The sequence below is a fragment of the Lolium perenne genome, chromosome 4, assembly GCF_019359855.2.
Source record: "Lolium perenne isolate Kyuss_39 chromosome 4, Kyuss_2.0, whole genome shotgun sequence".
Taxonomy (NCBI): Eukaryota; Viridiplantae; Streptophyta; class Magnoliopsida; order Poales; family Poaceae; genus Lolium; species Lolium perenne.
The window spans coordinates 71,388,454-71,411,944 of record NC_067247.2 but is presented as its reverse complement, the minus strand read 5'-3'; the positions used below and the strand labels follow the sequence as shown (position 1 = coordinate 71,411,944).

The 23,491-nt window shown below is 44.0% G+C and overlaps 2 protein-coding genes across 2 annotated transcripts; both read left to right on the top strand.

Annotated features, from left to right (window-relative positions):
* Positions 1-12,835: 12,835 nt before the first annotated feature.
* Positions 12,836-15,183, top strand: LOC127292939 (uncharacterized). Its single transcript, XM_051322485.2, has 5 exons — positions 12,836-13,191; positions 13,547-13,626; positions 14,097-14,367; positions 14,499-14,711; positions 14,801-15,183. The coding sequence occupies exons 1-5, from the start codon at positions 12,862-12,864 to the stop codon at positions 15,125-15,127; spliced, it is 1,221 nt and encodes a 406-aa protein (XP_051178445.1). The 5' UTR covers positions 12,836-12,861; the 3' UTR covers positions 15,128-15,183.
* A 5,045-nt stretch (positions 15,184-20,228) lies between these two features.
* On the top strand, positions 20,229-22,436 carry LOC127292940 (uncharacterized). The gene is made up of 4 exons (XM_051322486.1): positions 20,229-20,605; positions 21,089-21,398; positions 21,555-21,767; positions 21,856-22,436. Exons 1-4 carry the CDS (start codon positions 20,532-20,534, stop codon positions 22,177-22,179), a joined length of 921 nt encoding a protein of 306 aa, XP_051178446.1. The 5' UTR covers positions 20,229-20,531; the 3' UTR covers positions 22,180-22,436.
* The last annotated feature ends 1,055 nt before the right edge of the window (positions 22,437-23,491 follow it).

Here is a 23,491-nt window from a genome sequence, read left to right as displayed (position 1 = left end):
CGACACGACTAAACCAAGTACTAACATAGCATGCACACTGTCACCTTCACACCATGTAGGAGGAATAGATCACATCAATACCATCATAGCAATAGTTAACTTCATAATCTACAAGAGATCATAATCATAGCCTACGCCAAGTACTAACACGGATGCACACACTGTCACCATTACACCGTGCAGGAGGAATAAAACTAGTTTAATAACATCACTAGAGTAGCACATAGATAAATAGTGATACAAAACACATTGCAATCATAAAGGGATATAAATAAGCACTTCACTACGCCATTCATAACAGCGAATAAGTATTCTGTGAAATATAGCCTAAGAGACCCACACGGTGCACACACTGTCACCTTTACACACGTGGGACAAGGAGTCTCCGGAGATCACATAAGTAAAACCCACTTGACTAGCATAATGACATCTAGATTACAAGCATCATCATATGAATCTCAATCATGTACGGCAGTTCATGAGATTATTGTATTGAAGTACATAGGAGAGAGATGAACCACATAGCTACCGGTACAGCCCCGAGCCTCGATGGAGAACTACTCCCTCCTCATGGGAGCAGCAGCGGTGATGAAGATGGCGGTGGAGATGGCAGCGGTGTCGATGGAGAAGCCTTCCGGGGGCACTTCCCCGTCCCGGCGGCGTGCCGGAACAGAGACTCCTGTCCCCCAGATCTTGGCTTCGCGATGGCGGCGGCTCTGGAAGGTTTCGCGTACCGTGGCTTCTTCCGTCGGGGTTTTTAGGTCAGGACCTTTAAATAGGCGAAAGGGGAGCCTCGGAGGGGGCCTGGGGCCACCACACCATAGGGCGGCGCGGCCCCCCCTCTGGCCGCGCCAGGGTGGCGTGTGGGGCCCCCAGGGCTTGGCTTTGGCTGCTCTCGGGTGTTCTGGATGCTTCCGGGCAAAATAGGAACCTGGGCGTTGATTTCGTCCAATTCCGAGAATATTTCGTTACTAGGATTTCTGAAACCAAAAACAGCAGAAAACAGGAACTGGCCCTTCGGCATCTCGTCAATAGGTTAGTTCCGGAAAACGCATAAATATGACATAAAGTATGCATAAAACATGTAGATATCATCAATAAAGTAGCATGGAACATAAGAAATTATCGATACGTCAGAGACGTATCAGCATCCCCAAGCTTAGTTCTGCTCGTCCCGAGCAGGTAAAACGATAACAAAGATAATTTCTGAAGTGACATGCCGTCATAAACTTGATCATATTGTAAACATATGTAATGAATGCAGCGATCAAAACAATGGTAATGACATGAGTAAACAACTGAATCATAAAGCAATGACTTTTCATGAATAGCACTTTCAAGACAAGCATCAATAAGTCTCGCATAGGAGTTAACTCATAAAGCAATAATTCAAAGTAAAGGTATTGAAGCAACACAATGGAAGATTAAGTTTCAGCGGTTGCTTTCAACTTGTAACATATATACCTCATGGATATTGTCAATGCAAAGTAATATAATAAGTGCAATATGCAAGTATGTAGGAATCAATGCACAGTTCACACAAGTGTTTGCTTTTTAAGATGGAGAGAAATAGGTGAACTGACTCAACAATAAAAGTAAAAGAAAGGTCCTTCAAAGAGGAAAGCATCGATTGCTATATTTGTGCTAGAGCTTTGGTTTTGAAAACATATGGAGAGCATAAAAAGTAAAATTTGGAGAGGTGTTTGTTGTTGTCAACGAATGGTAGTGGGTACTCTAACCCCCTTGCCAGACAAACTTTCAAAGAGCGGCTCCCATTTTATTTTTATTTTTGTGTGGCACTCCTTCCAACCTTTCTTTCACAAACCATGGCTAACCGAATCCTCGGGTGCCTGCCAACAATCTCATACCATGAAGGAGTGCCTTTTTATTTTAGTTTTATTTAGATGACACTCCTCCCCACCTTTGCTTTCTCAAGCCATGGCTAACCGAATCCTTCGGGTGCCGTCCAACAATCACATACCATGGAGGAGTGTCTATTTTTGTTAATTAATTTGGGACTGGGAATCCCATTGCCAGCTCTTTTTGCAAAGTTATTGGATAAGCGGATGAAGCCACTAGTCCATTGGTGAAAGTTGCCCAACAAGATTGAAAGATAAACACCACATACTTCTTCATGAGCTATAAAACATTGACACAAATCAGAGGTGATAACTTTTGAAATGTTTAAAGGTATCACTCAAGCAATTTACTTTGGAATGGCGGAGAAATACCATGTAGTAGGTAGGTATGGTGGACACAAATGGCATAGTGGTTGGCTCAAGTATTTGGATGCATGAGAAGTATTCCCTCTCGATACAAGGCTTAGGCTAGCAAGGTTATTCGAAACAAACACAAGGATGAACCGGTACAGCAAAACTCACATAAAAGACATATTGTAAACATTATAAGACTTTACACCGTCTTCCTTGTTGTTCAAACTTTTTACTAGAAATTATCTAGACCTTAGAGAGACCAATTATGCAAACCAAATTTTAGCAAGCTCTATGTATTTCTTCATTAATAGGTGCAAAGTATATGATGCAAGAGCTTAAACATGAGCACAACAATTGCCAAGTATCACATTATCCAGGACATTTTACCAATTACCACATGTAGCATTTCCCATTTCCAACCATATAACAATTAACGAAGCAGTTTCAACCTTCGCCATGAAAATTAAAAGCTAAGAACACATGTGTTCATACGAACCAGCGGAGCGTGTCTCTCTCCCACACAAGCATTTATTCAAACAAAAACAAAAACAAAAACATACAGACGCTCCAAGTAAAGTACATAAGATGTGACCGAATAAAAATATAGTTTCAAGAGAAGGAACCTGATAATTTGTCGATGAAGAAGGGGATGCCTTGGGCATCCCCAAGCTTAGATGCTTGAGTCTTCTTGAAATATGCAGGGATGAACCACCGGGGCATCCCCAAGCTTAGACTTTTCACTCTTCTTGATCGTAGTATATCATCCTCCTCTCTTGACCCTTGAAAACATCCTCCACACCAAACTCAAAACAACTCATTAGAGGGCTAGTGCATAATCAAAAACTCACATGTTTAGAGGTGACACAATCATTCTTAACACTTTTGGACATTGCACAAAGCTTATGAAAGTTAATGGAACAAAGAAATCCATCCAACACAGAAAAAGAGGCAATGCGAAATAAAAGGCAGAATCTGTCAAAACAGAACAGTCCGTAAAGACGAATTTTAAAATGGCACCACACTTGCTGAGATGAAAATGCTCAAATTGAATGAAAGTTGCGTACATATCTGAGGATCACTCACGTAAATTGGCATAATTTTCTGAGTTATCTACAGAGAATTAGGCCCAGATTCGTGACAGCAAGAAATCTGTTTCTGCGCAGTAATCCAAATCTAGTATCAACCTTTCTATCAAAGACTTTACTTGGCACAACAATGCAATAAAAATAAGATAAGGAGAGGTTGCTACAGTAGTAAAAACTTCCAAGACACAAATATAAAACAAAAGTACTGTAGCAAAATAAACACATGGGTTATCTCCCAAGAAGTTCTTTCTTTATAGCCATTAAGATGGGCTCAGCAGTTTTAATGATGTCCTCGCAAGAAATAGTATTTGAAGCAAAGAGAGCATCAAGAGAAAATTCAAAACACATTTAAGTCTAACATGCTTCCTATGCATAGGAATATTGTAAATAAACAAGTTCATGAAGAGCAAAGTAACAAGCATAGGAAGATAGAACAAGTGTAGCTTCAAAAATTTCAGCACATAGAGAGGCATTTTAGTAACATGAAAATTTCTACAACCATATTTTCCTCTCTCATAATAACTTTCAGTAGCAACATGAGCAAACTCAACAATATAACTATCACATAAAGCATTCTTATCATGAGTCTCATGCATAAAATAATTACTCTCCACATAAACATAATCAATTTTATTAGTTGTAGCGGGAGCAAATTCAACAAAGTAGCTATCATTATTATTCTCATCATCAAATATAGGAGGCATATTGTAATCATAATCAAATTTATCCTCCATAACAGGTGGTACTAAAAGACTACTATCATTATAATCATCATAAATAGGAGGCATTTCATAATCAACATAAACTTTCTCCTCAATACCCGGAGGGCTAAAGAGATCATTTTCATTAAAACCGACCTCCCCAAGCATAGAATTTTCCATAGCATTAGCAACAATGGTGTTCAAAGCATTCATATTAATAACATTCCCATTAGCATGCATATAAAGTTCCATGGGTTTCTTAATTCTTTCTTCAAACACATCATGTCCTAATTCAAGATAAAGTTCATAAAGATCTCTCATATTTTTGTTGTTTTCCATTATGCCTAACTAGTGTAAACAAGAAACCAAAAGATGCAATTGCAGGATCTAAAGGAAATAGCTTCGAGTACTTACAACGGCGCCGGAAAATAGCTTAGTAGCCGAGATCCGGAGTGTGAGTACCTTTTACCTTTCCTCCCCGGCAACGGCGCCAGAAAATAGCTTGATGTCTACGGGTGCTTCTATTCTTGTAGATAGTGTTGGGCCTCCAAGAGCAGAGGTTTGTAGAACAGCAGCAAGTTTTCCCTTAAGTGGATCACCCAAGGTTTATCGAACTCAGGGAGGAACAAGGTCAAAGCTATCCCTCTCAAGCAAACCTGCAACCACAAAGCAAGAAGTCTCTTGTGTCCCCAACACACCTAATAGGTGCACTAGTTCGGCGAAGAGATAGTGAAATACAAGTGGTATGAATGAATATGAGCAGTAGTACGGCGCCAGAAAATAGCTTGCTGGCGTGCAGTTGATGGTAGTAATATTGTAGGAAGTAAACAAGCAGTAGTAACGCAGTAGTAATAACGCAGTAAAATAGTAAACAAGCAGCGATAGCAGTATTTAGGAACAAGGCCTAGGGATTAGACTTTCACTAGTGGACACTCTCAACTTTGATTACATAACAGAATAGATAAATGCATACTCTACACTCTCTTGTTGGATGATGAACACATTGCGTAGGATTACACGAACCCTCAATGCCGGAGTTAACAAGCTCCACAATTCAATGTTCATATTTAAATAACCTTAGAGTGCATGAAAGATCGACACGACTAAACCAAGTACTAACATAGCATGCACACTGTCACCTTCACACCATGTAGGAGGAATAGATCACATCAATACCATCATAGCAATAGTTAACTTCATAATCTACAAGAGATCATAATCCTAGCCTACGCCAAGTACTAACACGGATGCACACACTGTCACCATTACACCGTGCAGGAGGAATAAAACTACTTTAATAACATCACTAGAGTAGCACATAGATAAATAGTGATACAAAACACATTGCAATCATAAAGGGATATAAATAAGCACTTCACTACGCCATTCATAACAACGAATAAGTATTCTGTGAAATATAGCATAAGAGACCCACACGGTGCACACACTGTCACCTTTACACACGTGGGACAAGGAGTCTCCGGAGATCACATAAGTAAAACCCACTTGACTAGCATAATGACATCTAGATTACAAGCGTCATCATATGAATCTCAATCATGTACGGCAGCTCATGAGATTATTGTATTGAAGTACATAGGAGAGAGATGAACCACATAGCTACCGGTACAGCCCCGAGCCTCGATGGAGAACTACTCCCTCCTCATGGGAGCAGCAACGGTGATGAAGATGGCGGTGGAGATGGCATCGATGTCGATGGAGAAGCCTTCCGGGGGCACTTCCCCGTCCCGGCGGCGTGCCGGAACAGAGACTCCTGTCCCCCAGATCTTGGCTTCGCGATGGCGGCGGCTCTGGAAGGTTTCGCGTACCGTGGCTTCTTCCGTCGGGGTTTTTAGGTCAGGACCTTTAAATAGGCGAAAGGGGTGCCTCGGAAGGGGCCTGGGGCCACCACACCATAGGGCGGCGCGGCCCCCCTCTGGCCGCGCCAGGGTGGCGTGTGGGGCCCCCAGGGCTTGGCTTTGGCTGCTATCGGGTGTTCTGGATGCTTCCGGGCAAAATAGGAACCTGGGCGTTGATTTCGTACAATTCCGAGAATATTTCGTTACTAGGATTTCTGAAACCAAAAACAGCAGAAAACAGGAACTGGCCCTTCGGCATCTCGTCAATAGGTTAGTTCCGGAAAACGCATAAATATGACATAAAGTATGCACAAAACATGTAGATATCATCAATAAAGTAGCATGGAACATAAGAAATTATCGATACGTCGGAGACGTATCACCCCCCTATGGTGTGGGCCCCTCGGGACCCCTCCGACGCCGCCCTTTCGCCTATATATTCTTCCAGTCGCGAAAACCCTAAATCGTCAAGTCATATTCCACGAAGAGTTCTGTAGCCGCCGCCATCGCGAAGACAAGTTTCGGGGGACAGAAGTCTCTGTTCCGGCACGCCGCCGGGACGGGGAATTGCCCCCGGAGTCATCTCCATCGACACCACCGCCATCTTCATCGCCGTTGCTGTCTCCCATGATGAGGAGGGAGTAGTCCTCCCCCGAGGCTAAGGGCTCTACCGGTAGCTATGTGGTTCATCTCTCTCTCCCATGGTGTGATCTTTATGTGATCATGAGCTTTGTATCACTATTAATCTATGTGCTACTCTAGTGATGTTATTAAAGTAGTCTATTCCTCCTCCATGATGTAAAGAGGACAGTGTGTGCATCATGTAGTACTAGGCGTAGGCTATGATTGTAATCTCTTGTGGATTATGAAGTTAACTATTACTATGATAGTATTGATGTGATCTATTCCCCCTTTCATAGCTATTGTTGACAGTGTGTATGCTATGTTAGTACTCGGTCTAAATTGCAACGGTATTATCTTGGATTATGATTTGATGAGGATATCCCTATGAGTGGTATTTGTCAAGTACTTGATGAACTTTGAGTGGAGCTTTTGTAGCCACTACGTGATGATTAGTGATTCCAATAGGAGAGTAATTCAGAGTAGCACAAGTGAAGAGAAGTTATCTAATTATCCAATTATGTGATCATTGTTGAGAGTGTCCACTAGTGAAAGTATGATCCCTAGGCCTTGTTTCTAAGCATTGAAACACCGTTTCCAACAAGTTCTGCTACATGTTTGCTTGCTGCCATTTTTATTTCAGATTGCAATTACTACTTATCCATATTACTTGTATTTCACTATCTCTTCGCCGAACTAGTGCACCTATACATCTGACAAATGTATTAGGTGTGTTGGGGACACAAGAGACTTCTTGTATCTTAATTGCAGGGTTGCTTGAGAGGAATATCTTTGACCTCTACCTCCCTGAGTTCGATAAACCTTGGGTGATTCACTTAAGGGAAACTTGATGTTGTTCTACAAACATCTGCTCTTGGAGGTCCAACACTGTCTACAGGAATAGAAGCGTGCGTAGACATCAGCCATACGCAATCACCCTCATGGAAGCAGAGATTTTTTGGAACTGGCTGAAAACCATCACGTCGGCGGCATTTCTACGTTGCTTGAAGTAATTCGAATTGGCTTCACAGGCCTTGACGATTTTGACGACCAAACTACGCCCGCATGCCTCCTACGGAATAGATGGGGCGGATAAGTAGGTACCTCGGCAAAGTAGTCCTACATCAGCTGCTCGTGGCCGAGGAGGCGATTCCGCTGGATGTGGTTCCGGCCCATCATTGACCCGCGCCTCCGATTCAGCAGCTTCGCGCGGTCCTTCAGCTCCTTGACGTAGAGGAGGAGCATGGTGGCCTCCATCTCGTCGTCCTGGAGCAGCTCGTCGAGGTTGGAATCCTCCGAGCTCGACGAATCCGACAGATCGACATCGACGAACTCCTCGCCCGAGCTCATCCTTGATTCGGACGGCGCGGTGGTGGCGGCGGGGACGGCACCCGGAGTTGGGCGACGAACAGCGGGGGGGGGTGCGGGTCAACCTGCTCCAGGATGTGGGGCTCGGGCGAATCGGGCGGTGCGGCAGCAGCGGAGTGTGGTGGCGGCGCGGGGAGGGAGAGAGCGAGCAGTTGCTTCAGCTGAAATTTCAGCGCACCCTAGATATGGATCGAGCGTTCGGTTCGCTCAAGCGACCCCTACAAATACATGCCGATTTGGGTTTTCGGTCTCGGCCCAAAAAACTTTTTTTTGGTTTGACCCTTTTACTGTAACTGATCGGCGCCATTTTTCAGCCCGAACCTTAAACTGGCGGTTATTTTTCGGTTTTGGCCCTTTTACGGGCTCTGCTAGAGATGCTCTTAAACCCATCTCTGCATAGAAGGGAGCCGCTAACGATATTCTTGTTCATAGTAGGGATATGTTGCACGTTCCTCAGTTGCACGATCTTCCCCGAAATGAACTTCAGATCTACCGTGCCAACACCACGAACAGAAGCATGTGACCCATTCCCCATTAAGACGGAAGAATCCCGGGCGACATGGTAAGAAGTGAACATGGATATGTTAGCACACACATGAACATTAGCACCTGTATCAATCCAACAACATGGAGATTGAAATACCGAAAGAACAGTAAAAAGATTACCGTACCCATCAGCATTGCTAGCGGTCACCATCTTGACATTGACATAGGTATGCCTAACAGGCATGCCAAATAAAGGACCCTGGTTATATAAAGAGGACATGAAGCCCATGAACCCGAAGCTTTGGAGGCCCAGAAGCCCAGATATCTTCGGATAAGAAAAGTAGAGTTGTAGTAGGAATTTTGTATCAAGATAGGAAAGGCCCATTGCGCCTCGAATAGTTTATAACTTGTACGACACGAAATGCCTCGGCTCCACCTCCTATATAAAGGGGAGCCGAGGGAGAAACAAGGGATCAAAATCTTGGCCGCCAAAACCACCGTAATCTTGAGTCGAGCACCATTGTCGGTTGAACCTTCGAGATCTACTTGCCCTCTACTTCTTACGAAACCCTAAGTCTACAATCTGTATGCATTGACATGTTAATCCCTCGTCAGACATGCTTCGCCTTTTTCTTGCGGTCTACCCACTCTGGACAGTCCTTAGAAAAGTGGCCAACCTCTCCACAGGTAAAACAGCTCAGATGTGCTTTGTTTATCATCTTCTTCTTCTTGAAGGTTGTGGTCTTCATAGGCTTATTGAAGAAGGGCTTGTTATTCCCTTTGTTCTTGTTGTAGAGTTTCTTTTGCACCATGTTGACGCTAGATTGACTAGAAGCATTAAGGGACTATTGCTGTGAATATACTAAATGTGTATAGACTCGATGTAGCCATATACTTGGGGGCCAAGGTGACCCACAGAAGGTGAGGCCATAAGGCTTACAAAGAGGCATATCTGCCAAGGACCAAGATGGAGGCACTACCGACTAGAAGCCCATACAGAGTCCGGCAAAGGATCTAAGACGATATTCGGGCAAGGCCTCAGGAGGAAGACTTGGAGCGCGTATGACTCATCATGTGTGTAGCTTTATGACTTAGTAACGTAGTCAGTTAGGGATTCCCGTGTAAACCCTAGGCCCGACGTAGTATGTAAGCCAACCTCTCAATATCCTTTATAACATACGCATATCTTTACATATAGTGAATTATAGAAAGAGTAGAGATCCGTCACCACCGTGAATCTTAAATTTGGGTAACTATTGTGTACCATAGTCCTGATCATCCACCCCCATTATGCCCTCTCTCTCTATGCCATCAGGTACCCCATGGCGTAAATGTTGACACTACCACGACAACACGCCCACGCCGGACCCGACCCATAGGGGTCGGTTTGGGGGCGCCGCCACACACGACAACACTGGATTAGCCCCATGGGGCCCCCTCGTCAGCTACACGAATGCAGATGCGGCACTAGGCGCGGGTGGTAGCAGCAGGTGGTTGTGGCCAATGGTGGCGACGAGGAAATCAACGGGGATAGTGAGGTTCATGTGAATATACAGTTGGCTCTTGGCTGATTATGTGTATATATTAGGCGCAAACGTGCTAAATTCATAAAATATGTGTGGTTCAAACTGCAAACTAGTGAAGCAACTAGTCTATTTTAGGGTAAATGCAAAGTGTAGTAGGAAATCTTTTAAGCTTGGCACCCCTAGTGATTTTGTACTAGATCCCCCACAGGTAGGATTAGGCTGCATGTATGGAGGTGGCGGTCGGAGGTGAAGACGATATGAAGAATTAGAAACATATAGGTGCTAGGTGGGCCGGCCCATACGCGAGTTTCTTTCAGGCGACGACGCGTTGAATAGGAGCTCTCGAAGGCAAAACCTATCCACCGACCAGGTTGGTGCCTACAAGGCACCGCACACCCCCGCGCGGGTGTGGGCATGGCCAAGGTAGATTTTTTTCTTCTTTTTTTCGTTTCACTTTTATAATTCTTTATTTCCTCCTTTTCCTTTTTATTTTTTATTTTTTACTTTTCAGATTTTCAAAAATATTAAAATTTAAAAACAATCAAAGTAAAAAAGTTCAAATTAGAAAAATGTTCAACTTTGAAAAAGTTCTGGTTTTTATATTTACTTTTTCCCAAAATTTAAACATTTTTCGAATATGAACATTTTTAAAATTTTGTAAAAAATTAGGAAAAGGTTCAAATTCAAAAATATTCAAATTTTGAAAATGTTCAAATTTTAAAATAATTAGATTTTAAAATTATTCAAATTCTAAGATTGTTCAAATTTAAATAATGTTCACTTTTGAAAATGTTTAGATTTAAAGAATGTTCAAATTTGAAAAATGAACAAATTTAAATATGCTTAGATTGTAAAAAAAATAGATTCAGACTTTTTTAAAAAAAATTAACATGTTCAAAATTTAAATATGTTCATATTCGAAAGAAGTTTAAATTTAAAAAATGTTTAAATTCCAAAAAGAAATAGCTTTTGAAAAAATATCACATATGTACAAAACAAATAGTACGTAAACTGACCAGTAGAGAAACGGAAGAGCCAGAATCAGTAGGGAAAAGCAACGAAATAATTCACTACATGAAGGAACCTAGGAAGGCAACCGTGTCCAGCCTCCATCGAATCAATCTGAATGCAATGCGAACCAAACACGAACGTAGATAACCAGCTTTGGCCAAGCCCACATACAACCAGGGATGCTTATGTGCCGACCAGGTCGGTATAAAGCATTTTAACTCATGAGTACATCAAAATCTATACACCAATCAGGTTGGTGGTTATACCGTGCCGTACATCCAGGAGCAGCCACGGTACTGGCCAGAATCGTGAATCTGTCTCTCTTGCCGGTTTTCTCTTTTGTTTTGATGGTTCTCTATCTGCGTTTTTAAATTTTTGTGCGGTTTTGTTGGTTTTCTTGCTGCTTTTTTGGTTTCAAACTTTTTTTTACTTTGTTTTTAAATTTTGATTTCGATTTTCTTATTTGAAAATGTTCAGATTTAGAAAATGTTCAAATTTCAAAATTTGTTCAAATTTTAAATTTCTGTAGATTTAAAATTTGTTCAAGTTTTGAATCTGTTCAAGTTTTGGAATTTGTTCAGATTCCAAATTTGTTCAAATTTCAAAAATGTTCATTTTCTGGAAAAAGAATGCTTACATTTTTAAAAACATTTATATTTTGGAAATTATTCAAAATTTGAATTCTTTCAGATCTAAAAAACGTTCAATTTTTTTCAAAAAAATAAGTTTCTCATAAGACATTTCGGTTTTGAAAAAACCGTTCAGATTTTGAAAATCGAAAAATAAACATGAAAGAAATGGAAAGCAGCTGTATCTTTTTTTTTTTTGAGGAAAAAAAGCAGCTGTATCTGCTGATGAGCCACGGTGCGCTGTTTTAGTCGGCGAATATGGTACGGGTCCGAGTCGAACACAAGGAATACGGCCCTGGCTGATAAAACATGACGGCCCAGCACCAAAGACCAACAGCACGCTCCAGCCCGCAAACCTTGCAGTTGCAGACGACGCCGCCGAGCTGCTCACTCTCGCCGTCTAGCGAACTGACACGCCCTTCTCCGACGACGGGCTGCCGCCACCACCTTCCCTCCGCTACCAGATCGTCTGCCACCCCATCCTCCTTAACCTACATTTTGGGTCTGGGCAGATCTACGCGGAGGCGTCGACCCTTTTGCCAGCCACGCCCCAACCCGGCGGTCCTTCTTATCCTTGGTGAGTTCCTTCCTTCCACGCTATCTCCGCCAAATTTGAGCTGTCGCTGCCAATCCATGACTAGGCTGAACCGAAGCAAGCTCCCCTTTTCAATGCTAGGTTGTTCTGTTTTTCTCTTCCTGTAAAGTTGGAGAAGACGGTAGATTTTAGACTCAGGGTCTTCGCTGGGGAGTGATGTTTTGGCACATGGGAGCGTATGCTCCCTTTATTTTGAAATACATGTTAGGCACATTTTAAAATGTCAAAAAAATTGAAACAAAAATTTCGCACGTACATCTTCATGTGCTACGCGCTTACAAAGTCGTTTCAGGAAAAATCGACATGTCATGTGGCGTGTGTAAAAAGACAAAATTCGGTGCTGAAACAAAGACTTGTCACAAGATAAAATTTCTCTTTTTCGCTTAGACTATAAAAAATATCATTTTTTCGTGAAACTTGACAAATACACATATATTATGGAGATGTACATGTAAATTTTTTTGTCAAAATTTTTTAACACTTGGAAATATGTTTTGATGGTAGAGGGATCATACGCACCCGGGAGCCGAATTGAGTTTCTGCGCTGCACATGTTATACTTATACAGTAGTATTAAAATACATAATAATCATGGCCCCTGTGTAACATCGTGTGTCGCAACGCACATATAGGTTTTTTCTTCGAATGAACTTGATTTTTGATTAGTCTATCTTTTTCCTAACTTATATGCTGTTCTATTCCATCAGAGGCAGCGAAACGGGGCGGGCAGATAACTCTGGAAACCTGATTATCTACCGTGTGTATCCCATGGAGGGGATCCAAAGTGGCGGCGGCAGCGGTGGTGGCCAGGATGTTTCCTCTTGGCATCATCTAATGAGGAAACCTCGGCCTGACTCCGTGCCGTGGAAAAGGAGTACACATAATATGTCCTCTGATGGCCACGCACTTACGGTCATTGATCATGTCGGTGTGAATGCAAATGTTTCAAGTGCTGAGTATGATGAGAAGAAGTCCCATGAGGATAATTCAGAGATCACACCCTCAGTTAGCACTCACAAGTTCGATGCAAACCAGTTGGCTGCAAAGATTCTTCGCCTTCGAATGAAAGGCAAGCATGAAGAAGCTGACCAACTTAAGGTTGCAACTATTACTGATGTGATGACTATATCGACCGGATCGTCCCCCACACACCCCTCATTTAGTTTTGAAATGATAAAATTTACAACATACTTATTATTTGATGATTCTTAGATACTCATTGGAACTATAGGAACCGTGTAGCCTACTTAGTGTCCTCATCTAGCTAACAGGTACACAATACGAACTGCACCAGTGAATGCTGGCAATAAAAAATGGACATGTGTATCAGTGTATGACCAACTCAGCTTAGGATTCAAAGGCACAAATTTGTTGGAACTTTAATTTCTTCATCTTCTTCTTCTTGTTTTTTCAAGCTCACATAACTTCTTAACTGATGGTTGTTCTCTCTCAGAGGGAAATGGAGGCTTTGCTGGAGGATGAAGACACTTCTGTTGATGAACCTCGGCATGAAAAGGGAAGGAGCTCAGTCAGGTTAGTCTATCTTCTGCCAGAATGCATTTGCATTAGCTATTAGGCTATTACTAGTTGTGCTATGACTGTCCAGTATGTATGTCAAGTTTTGCTTCTTCTGTTTGTAACTCCTGCAGTTGAAACAAATTCAATCTCTTTGCTGATCCAAAATGTTAATACCATTTAAGTCCCGTTGCCTTCCATATTTCTCTATGCCAGTGCCATTGATAATTGGTGCAGAAGTGAAGCAAATCCATGTATATGAGCCAGCTGACATACGCTTAGTTCAATTATTCTGAAATAGTACATATTACGTAACATATACTATAGCCCAGTCCTTCAGAAAACAGCTCCTGTACTGCTGTGCCCAAATATTGTGATATTGAACACCAGGCATCCACCGTGAAGTTCCTATTTCATTCTATTACTATATATGCTCCTACAGTTTATCTGGCTGCTTAACATACTATTGCCCTTTTCTGTAACTGCAGGCACACGATAAAGCCTATTGCAGCTGAAAGCAGGAAAGGAGAGGATGAGTATGATTTCGATGATGCTCCTAGAAGGAAGAGTGAAGGCACGCAGGAGGAGAAGAGAAGCACTCATGGACATATCTTAACTCAGAAAGATCGCTGTTTGTATTGTTTCGAGAACCCATCCAGGCCAAAGCATCTGGTTGTTGCTATTGGGAACTTCACTTACTTGATGCTTCCACAGTTTGAGCGCGTTGTTCCTGGGCACTGTGTTATTCTTCCATTGCAGGTATTTTGCGTTGTGCTTTGTTTTGAGTAAAATTGCTCTCTGCTTTCATAGGAGCTGAGTTTACAGATGTTCTGAATTGCAATAATTTTCTACTTGAACTCTTACTTATTCTGTGTTTTTAATTATTGCAGCACGAGTCCGCAACAAGAGCGATTGATAGCAACGTATGGGAGGAGGTTCGCAACTTCAAAAAGTGCCTCCTGAAGATGTTCGCGCAGCAGAGCAAAGATGTAATTTTCATGGAGACTGTCATATGCTTGGCCAAGCAACGGAGACATTGCATGATTGAATGCATTCCTGTGCCCAATGAAGTTTCAGACAAAGCGCCCATGTACTTCAAAAAGGTCAGTTAACTATTGATATCTTCCTAACTGAGAGTCATTCCTTCTGCAGGTGCTTCAGGTTCTAATGAAAGATGTTCTATTTAAACCAGGCAATTGACGAAGCTGAAGAAGAATGGTCCCAGCATGAGATGAAGAAGCTTATTCCAACAAGTGGTAACCTGCGGCAAGTAATCCCGGATAACTTTGCCTACTTCCATGTAGAGTTTGGGCTGGACCACGGGTTTGTCCATGTGATAGACGACGATAGCAGATTCAGCGCTGGTTTTGGACTGGATGTCATCAGAGGGGTGCTCCGCTTGCCAGGGGAGGACATGCACCGTCGTCGAAGGCATGCATCAGTGGATGACCAGAAGCAGGCAGTTGCCAGCTTCACGAAGGACTGGCAGCCCTTCGACTGGACAAAGGAACTTGAATAGAAGTAAAACTTCAAGAGCACTTTGGAATATGCACGAAGTTTGCACTAACGCATTTTTGTAGATATCAAACTAATAGGAGGTGGCATTTTTCATGGCAGTTGAGCATCTGTAATTTAGGATCCATGCAGTCATATACAAATTCTCAACTGCTTATTGCAGTTGGCTGGTGGATCAGCCACGCACGGTTTGCCTCTGTTCATGCCTTTGTGCTGAATGTTCGCATAGCATTACCTGCCTAGATCTGACAATATACCATCCGGTCCTTGTTTTACGTTCTGATAATACTTATAGAAGGTTGTTTATCTTTCGCACTGTTTTGTCGTGGTAACGTAGACAGTCATGTGCCGGATAGCCTGTTCTTTGATCCTGTACCGAAACTGCCGATGAAATCGAACTTCTCTTTGCCAGTGGTGTTGAATATTGCACGATCTCATCCATGTTCTCTGAACCGAACCTTCACTTCCTTCCATGCAACAGCAAAGGCCTCTGTGGCGATCAGCTGTATAGACAGCACGAGCTTGAAATGAAATGTTCCTCATATCGGGTTACAGTAGTGTCCATGATCATCTGCTCAAATTCCTATATATCCAACTAATGCGCACAATCACACCATGTATACTGAAAAAACGGAGTCAGGGGAGTATTTTTTGTGGTTTTGCTGGTCGTAAATTCTTTTCGAGTCTGCGGTGGCTGAGTCTGTCGCAATGTTTTTTTTTGAGAGACAAGGTCGCAATGTTATTTTGTCTTGGAAATGTAGACACTAACAAGAAACAAGGCGTCAGGTGCTTTGTACCTTGAGGTCTGAGGAGTGAGGATGAAGGCATATGTATATCTTTTTTTTGCCTCCGTTTCAGGAGAAATAGTCTGAGCCTTGGTTCTCGCTGAAACCGCCGAGTTCTCTCAGCCAGTTCAGTATGCCATCTGTTTTGACCTTCAAGTTCCTTCCTGCGCGCAGCTGCCGCAACAGCTTGAAACTAATCAAGCTAGCAAGTACATGGAGGAGTCAGGAGTGGAGCTAGTAGGGACTGGAGTAGTAGAGTACTTGGTTCATGTCGACCCTTGCTGAACACTCCCCGAACTTCCATGAGGCTGAAATAAAAGGTGAATGCTATGTACCAGTAGCTGAGAGCATCTCCAGCCGCGTCCCTCAAAGGTACTTGGGACGCGTTGGACATTTTTTTCCGTTTCCAGCCGCGCCCTCCAAACACTCTTTCCATCCGGCGCGACCCATACGGTGTTCGACGCCCCGAACCCGTCCCCAATCCACATAGGACGCTCCGGGCACGCCGGACACAACGAGAAACGAGGCGAGGAGTGGCGGGCCCGATGCGCCAGCGACACGGAAGTCTAAAACCCCGTCGCCTACCTCTGGTCAAGCCACGTTAATGACGCCCAGCTTTTCCAAGCGACGCAGTGAAGCATCTCGTCGCCAGCAGCGACGTCCCGAGGACTGCCCAGGGTTGCACGCGGCGTTCACGGCGTCTTTGAACGACAAGGACGCCTGGAGGGGAAACCTCGATGCGGCGATCGCAATGTCCATCCGCGATGCTGGGATGCCGCTCGTCGACCTCACCAACGACGGCAAAGCTGGGCCCAGCGGTGCGGTGAAGGACGAGCCCGACGAGCGCGGCAAGCAGGACGTCGTCGTCGATGACATGTACAACTTCCACCAGTACTACGGCCCCTCTGGCCACCGCAATTACTACTAGATTAGGGTTTAGGTAAATTTCATCGAATTTCGTTTGAATCTATGTAATACTCCCTCCGTTCCTTTTTCAGAATATAAGGTTATAGCTGGGCTCTTTTTCAATTACCCCCTCTACATGCGTGAAAAAAATCCATACAAAAAGGAAATAATTAATTAAGATTCCTAATGTATGACCCCAACGATTTCTTAGATTTAGGAAGCAATGTTTTTATTTCCTTAATATAACCTGACTTCACATATATGGAGAGTCAACCAGAGAGATTTGTGGGATTTGTTATGTTAATTTATGAAGTTACCGATTTCCCTCATTTTACTCTGATCTTAAATCGTTAATCTAGGAGGTCTTGTGTAAAGAACACTCTTGTGCTAATTTCTGTGCCAAAAAATATAGGTACTATAGAATGGAATGGAGGGAGTATATAGCAAGTTTGAATAAATTTAAGTGTTTCGGTTAAATTTAAAAAAAATCAAATTTTGTTTGGGGGACAAGCCTGGGGAGGCACGAAGAAAACGAGTCTCCCAAACGCTAAATCCGGCGCTGTTTGGGGACGTGGCTGGAGATGCTTTGATATAGTCTTGTAATCGAGCAGTATCAGTGGTCAGTTGCGCCCGTTCTTGGTTCCGCTGTCCGGGATCATCCGCTACGTGCGTACGTGGTCGGTTCACTACAGAAATGACGCAAGGCGTCGATGGCCAAAAATCGGGCCAGGCCAGCCCGCTGAAAAGGCCATCGGCGGTGGAAACTCTACGCCGACACTTACCCTCGGCGCACCTCGGCCCGTCGGCGTAGGCCTCGGGATGCGCCCCACCAAACCTGGGCTGTGACGGCGTTATCATGGCGTCACATATATGCCGAGGGATGCCTTCAGCGTAGCCTCACCTTTTTTTTTAACTCCTAGCGGGCGATGTCACAGCTGCCCTCAACGCCGACGGCCACCCTAGGCGTAGCGCTTTCCTTTTTTTTTCTCCTAGTTATTATCTTATTTATTTATTAGTATCAATTATTTGAATATGGTTCTATTTTTTATTAATTGGACAAATTCGTACCCCCAAATAGAAGTCTCCACGCTCTCATAGAATAACATTGTGAATCTTGTCTCTCACCGAGAACCAACCTGTAGTTGGATGGTTAGGAAAACAGTGACACCTCCAACTCACCAGAGTTCAAATCCTAGACTAGATTTGACACTTTGATGTCTTATTAAAAGGCGGAATATTTTTCAGTGGAAGGTGACGGTCCCGTCAATAGCGAGGCTCCGGTGGTGACTTCGTCAATTTTAAAACTCGTTGGATCACTTTCTTGGACCCAATATTTTAAAGTGCTCGTGGGGTAGGATGTGCGTGTGTGTTTCGAAAAAAAAATCTTATCTCTCACCCACCCAATTTCTCCCTCAAGCCTTTCCCGCCCTATTTCTCCCGCCAAGCTTTGGCAAACACCAAAGACCAACAACACTCTCGAGCCCGTACACCTTGCAGACGACGCCGCCGACTTGCTCACTCTGGCCGTCTCGCGTGTCGGCCTCTGCGCGAACCTCTCCAGCGACTGAGACGCCCTTCTCCGACGACGGGCTGCCGCCACCACCTTCCCTCGCTACCAGATCGTCTGCCACCCCATCCTTCTTAACCTACCTTTCGGGTCTGGGCAGATCTACGCGGGGGCGTCGACCCTTTTTGCCAGCCACGCCCCAACCGGACGGCCCTTCTTATCCTTGGTGAGTTTCTTCTGATCCCCTTTCTCTGCATAATCCCCTTCCTTGCACGCTATCTCCGCCAAATTTGAGCTGCCGCTGCCAATCCATGACTAGGCTGAACCCAAGTGAACTTCCATTTTCAGTGTTCTGTTTTTTTTCTTCCTGAAAAGTTGGAGAAGACGGTAGATTTTCCAAATCCCCCTGCAACATCGTGTGTCGCAACGCGCATTGGGTTTTTTCGAATGAACTGATTGTCTGATCTCTTTTCCTAATTTAGGTGCAGCATCTCAATTCCATTCCATCAGAAGCAGCAAAACAGGGGCACAGGGCGAACAGATAACTCAGGAAAACTGATTATGTGCCGTCAGGGGAGAAAGGAAAGCACGGCAGACCAGGTGCAACGGATAGAAGAAACATTAAGGATGCTGGAGGAGCAAATAAACGTACAGCGGCGGGACGAAGATCCTGCATTCAATGCTACCGGCCCACCATCTGAGCGGAAAAGCAGCGTGGCTTCCACGGAGCTCCCGGCTGATGATGATGCAGTGATGTTGGCTGCTCCTCGCTACCCCGTGGATGATATCACGGAGAGCGAAAATTGTGAGCTGCATGGGAAACTTCGAAACATATCAATCAAGGTGGCGGTCGGCTTTGCCTTACCTTCTGGACCTAGAACAACCTCTCCGGTTCCAGATGGCTACGCTGTTGTCAGGGTGGATGAAGTTATGAAGGGATTTGAGCACGTGGAACTTGACTTCCCTGCAGGTGAAGGGGATCTGATTGAACTGGGAGAAGCCATGAAAGGCACCGTTCTATGGCCAAAGGAAGACATCGTGATTCCAAATTGGACGCCAAGGCCACCGACTTCTCAGAGTAGCAATCCAGCTCAATCTCCGCCGCCGCAGCCGTCTCCGGCACGTCAGCAGACTCCGCCGTCTCCGGCGCGTCAGCAGACTCCGCTGCCTCAGCCCCGGTTGCTAAAGCGGAAGAGCACCGCCTCTCCAGCAGCTAGTACTACAGCTGCGAAGGAATCCTCAGCCGCGAAGAAAGCTCCTGCCAAGTTACGATACGAGTTGACTGATGAGGAACTCGCAAGGGAAGTGGATGCCGATGTGAAACGCCAGCTTGCACTGAAACGGGCCCCACCAAAGCAGTATATAGCACCGAGAACAGTGAAGCACTTTGTGGACATGCTTGAGCGACCAAGGCCAGAACATTTGCCATCAGACTATGACTGCTCTAATATACAGTCACATAACGCGAATGTGCAACAGTCGAGAAGTAGTAGTGCAAGCGGGAAAACAATTCCCATGGAGGGAATCCAAAGTAGTGGCAGTCGCAGCGGTGGTGGCCGGGATGTTTCCTCTTGGCATCATCTAATGAGGAAACCTCACCTTGAGTCCATGTCGTGGAAAAGGAGTAGACGTAATATGTCTTCTGACGGACACGCACTTACGGGAAAGATCATCGATCATGGCAGTGCGAATGCAAATGTTTCAAGTGCTGAGTATGATGAGATGTCCCATGAGGATACTTCAAAGATGACACCCTCGGTCAGAACTCAGAAGCTAGACCAGTTGGCTGCAAGGATTCTCCGCCTTGAAACGAAAGCTGACCAACTCCAACTTTATGTAAGTGTTGCAACTATTACTGATGTGATGACTATATCAACCGGATTGCCCCCCCCCCCCCCCCAACACCCCTCATTTAGTTTCGAAATGATAAAATTTACAACATACTTATTATTTGGCGATTCACAGATACTCATTGGAATTATAGGAAACAGTGTAGCCTACTCAGCGTCCTCATAGTTAACAGGTAAACAATATGAACTGCACCAGTGAATGCTAGCAATAAAAAATGGACATGTGTATCAGTATATGACCAACTCAGTTTAGGATTCAAAGGCACAAATTTGTTTCAACTTTACCTTCTTCATCTTCTTCTTGTTTTTTCAAGCTCACATAACTTCTTAACTGATAGCTCTGTTCTTTCTCAGAGAAAAATGGGGGCTTTGCTGGAGGATGAAGACACTTCAGTTGATCAACCTCGGCATGAAAAGGGAAGGAGCTCAGTCAGGTTAGTCTATCTTCTGCCAGAATGCATTTGCATTAGCTATTAGGCTATTACTAGTTGTGCTATGACTGTCCAGTGTGTATGTCAAGTTTTGCTATCTTCTGTTTGTAGCTCCTGCAGTTGAAACGAATTCAATCTCTTTGCTGATCCAAAATGTTAATACCATTTAAGTCCTGTTGGCTTGCATATTTGTCTGTTGACATACCCTTTGTTCAGTTATTCTGAAATAGTACATAATACTCCCTCTGTCCATAAAAGAATGTCTTAGATTTATCTAAACTTGGATGTATCTATACACTAAACAGTGTCCACATACATCCAAATTTAGACAAATCTAAGACATCCTTTTATGGACAGGGGTAGCATGTAACAGATACTATAGCCCACTCCTTCAGAAAACAGCTCCTGTACTGCTGTGCGCAAATATTGTAATATTGAACACCAGGCACCTGCTTAACATACTATTGCCCTTTTCTGTTACTGCAGGCACACGATAAAGCCTATTGTAGCTGAAAGCAGGAACGGAGAAGAGGATGAGTATGATTTTGATGATGCTCCCAGAAGGAAGAGTGAAGGCGCGCAGGAGGAGAAGAGAAGCACTCATGGACATATCTTAACTCAGAAAGATCGCTGTACTCATGGACATATCTTAACTCAGAAAGATCGCTGTTCGTATTGTTTCGAGAACCCATCGAGGCCAAAGCATCTGGTTGTGTCTATTGGGAACTTCACTTACTTGATGCTTCCACAGTTTGAGCCCGTTGTTCCTGGGCACTGTGTTATTCTTCCGTTGCAGGTATTTTGCGTTGTGCTTTGTTTTGCGTAAACTTGCTCTCTGCTTTCATAGGAGCTGAATTACAGATGTTCTGAATTGCAATAATTTTTTCCTCGCAAAATAAATTGCAATAATTTTTCTACTTGAACTCTTATTCTGTGATTTTTATTTTTGCAGCACGAGTCCGCAACAAGAGCAATTGATAGCAATGCATGGGAGGAGATTCGCAACTTCAAAAAGTGCCTCCTGAAGATGTTCACACAGCAGCGCAAGGACGTGATTTTCATGGAAACTGCCATAAGCTCGGCCAAGCAACGGAGACACTGCATGATTGAATGCATCCCTGTGCCCCATGAACTCTCAGACAAAGCGCCCATGTACTTCAAAAAGGTCAGTTATCTATTGCTATCTTCATAGCTGAGAGTCATTCCTTCTGCTGCGCTTGAGGTTCTAATGAAACTTGTTATGTTAACTCCAGGCAATTGACGAAGCTGAAGAAGAATGGTCCCAGCACGAGCCGAAGAATCTTATTCCAACAAGTGGTAACCTGCAGCAAGTCATCCCAGAGAACTTTGCCTACTTCCATGTAGAGTTTGGGCTAGACCGCGGGTTCGTCCATGTGATAGACGACGAGAGCAGATTCAGTGCTGGTTTCGGTCTGAAAGTCATCAGAGGGGTTCTCAGCTTGCCAGCGGAGGACATGCACCGACGCCGAAGGCATGCATCAGCGGATGACCAGAAGCGAGCTGCTGTGAGCTTCATGAAGGGCTGGGAGCCCTTCGACTGGACAAAGCAGTTGTGATTTGATGTTTCTGAATGCCTCTTAGTTCAAGCCATATACCTGGTACTGACATTAATGCTCATCCTAGAATGTCACCGTGGATTGTTCGGTGACCAGACTAGATGAAAGGAAGACAGGGAGATTAGATTTTTTTTTTCGTAGCAGTTTTGGGCATCATGTATTCGGGGTCCTGGTAGCTTGAGCTTTGGTCTTATACTGAAACTTGGACATCGAATTGGACTTCTCTTTGCTACTAGTATAGTTCAGTGTTTCATCTCTGACGACTCTTCTCTGAACCGAACCTACATCTCATTCCTTCGCCTGTGTAACCATAAATGTTTCTGTGCTCAGCAAAGTTGCATCAGTTTTGGGTTCCACTGTCCATGATTATCTGCTACATGTTCAGAACAAGCCTCCTGCAGCCATGGCAACCACCTGTAAGTTCATTCAAGACAAGTACACTGACATTGGTGGCTGCAAAGTCCAGACAACAATAACTAAGGTTATTTGGGGTCCAATCCCAGTCATACAAATTCTCAACGGCTGATCGCAGTTGGCTGGTGGATCACAGGATCAGCCACACGTTGCCTCTCTTCATCCCTTGGTGCTGAGAGTTTACATATGACTGCTCCACTTTACATTTAAGAGTGCTGAGAGTTTGATCTTGTACCGAAACTGGCGATGAAACTGGAGTTGTCTTTGCTAGCTGTTTTGTATTTCACGGTATTGGCAATGTAGGCAATAACAGAAAACAAGGTTTCAGGTGCCTGATAGATATTTAGCTTGAGCTTGCAGGAACAAGGCAAATCTTTCTGCCTCCGTTTCGAGAAATACTCGAGCTTTGGTCTTACTGAAACTACCGATCAAACTGGAGTTGTCTCAAGTCTCGACGTCTCAACCTTCAGCTCCTTCCTGCTGGCAGCTACCACAACGGCTTGAAATTGATCAAGCTAGCTAGTACATTGAGGAATTGAGCTGGATCTCTTTTTGGTAGTAGAAACAAGACTAGTTCAGTGCTCCCTCCGTTCCATATTAGTTGCCAGGTCCGTTTATATTTGTATATAAAATATGTCTAGATACATCATAATCAGCGACAACTTAGTATGAAACGGAGGAATCAGTCGATTCATGTCGACCCTTCTCTGAAGTCTGAACTACCGACATCTCCTCCCAGTGCGAGTCGACCACGAACGTTTCTGCGCTGAGCTGGTTTAGCGAGCATCAGCCTGAAATAAAAGCTGAACGATATGTACTGGCTGATATTGTCTGGTTATCAAGCAGTATCAGTGAGGTTGCATCCATTTTCGGTTCCACTGTCCATGATCATCTGCTA

What these genes read in the sequence shown, in the direction of transcription:
- LOC127292939 (XM_051322485.2), top strand. Translation starts at nt 12,862, where the DNA reads ATGGAGGGGATCCAAAGTGGCGGCGGCAGCGGTGGTGGCCAGGATGTT. An exon ending in AAGAAGCTGACCAACTTAAG is followed by an intron (nt 13,192 to 13,546) that starts GTTGCAACTATT and finishes GTTCTCTCTCAG; the next exon opens with AGGGAAATGGAGGCTTTGCT. An exon ending in AAGGGAAGGAGCTCAGTCAG is followed by an intron (nt 13,627 to 14,096) that starts GTTAGTCTATCT and finishes CTGTAACTGCAG; the next exon opens with GCACACGATAAAGCCTATTG.
- LOC127292940 (XM_051322486.1), top strand. Translation starts at nt 20,532, where the DNA reads ATGGGGGCTTTGCTGGAGGATGAAGACACTTCAGTTGATCAACCTCGG. An exon ending in AAGGGAAGGAGCTCAGTCAG is followed by an intron (nt 20,606 to 21,088) that starts GTTAGTCTATCT and finishes CTGTTACTGCAG; the next exon opens with GCACACGATAAAGCCTATTG. An exon ending in CGCCCATGTACTTCAAAAAG is followed by an intron (nt 21,768 to 21,855) that starts GTCAGTTATCTA and finishes TGTTAACTCCAG; the next exon opens with GCAATTGACGAAGCTGAAGA.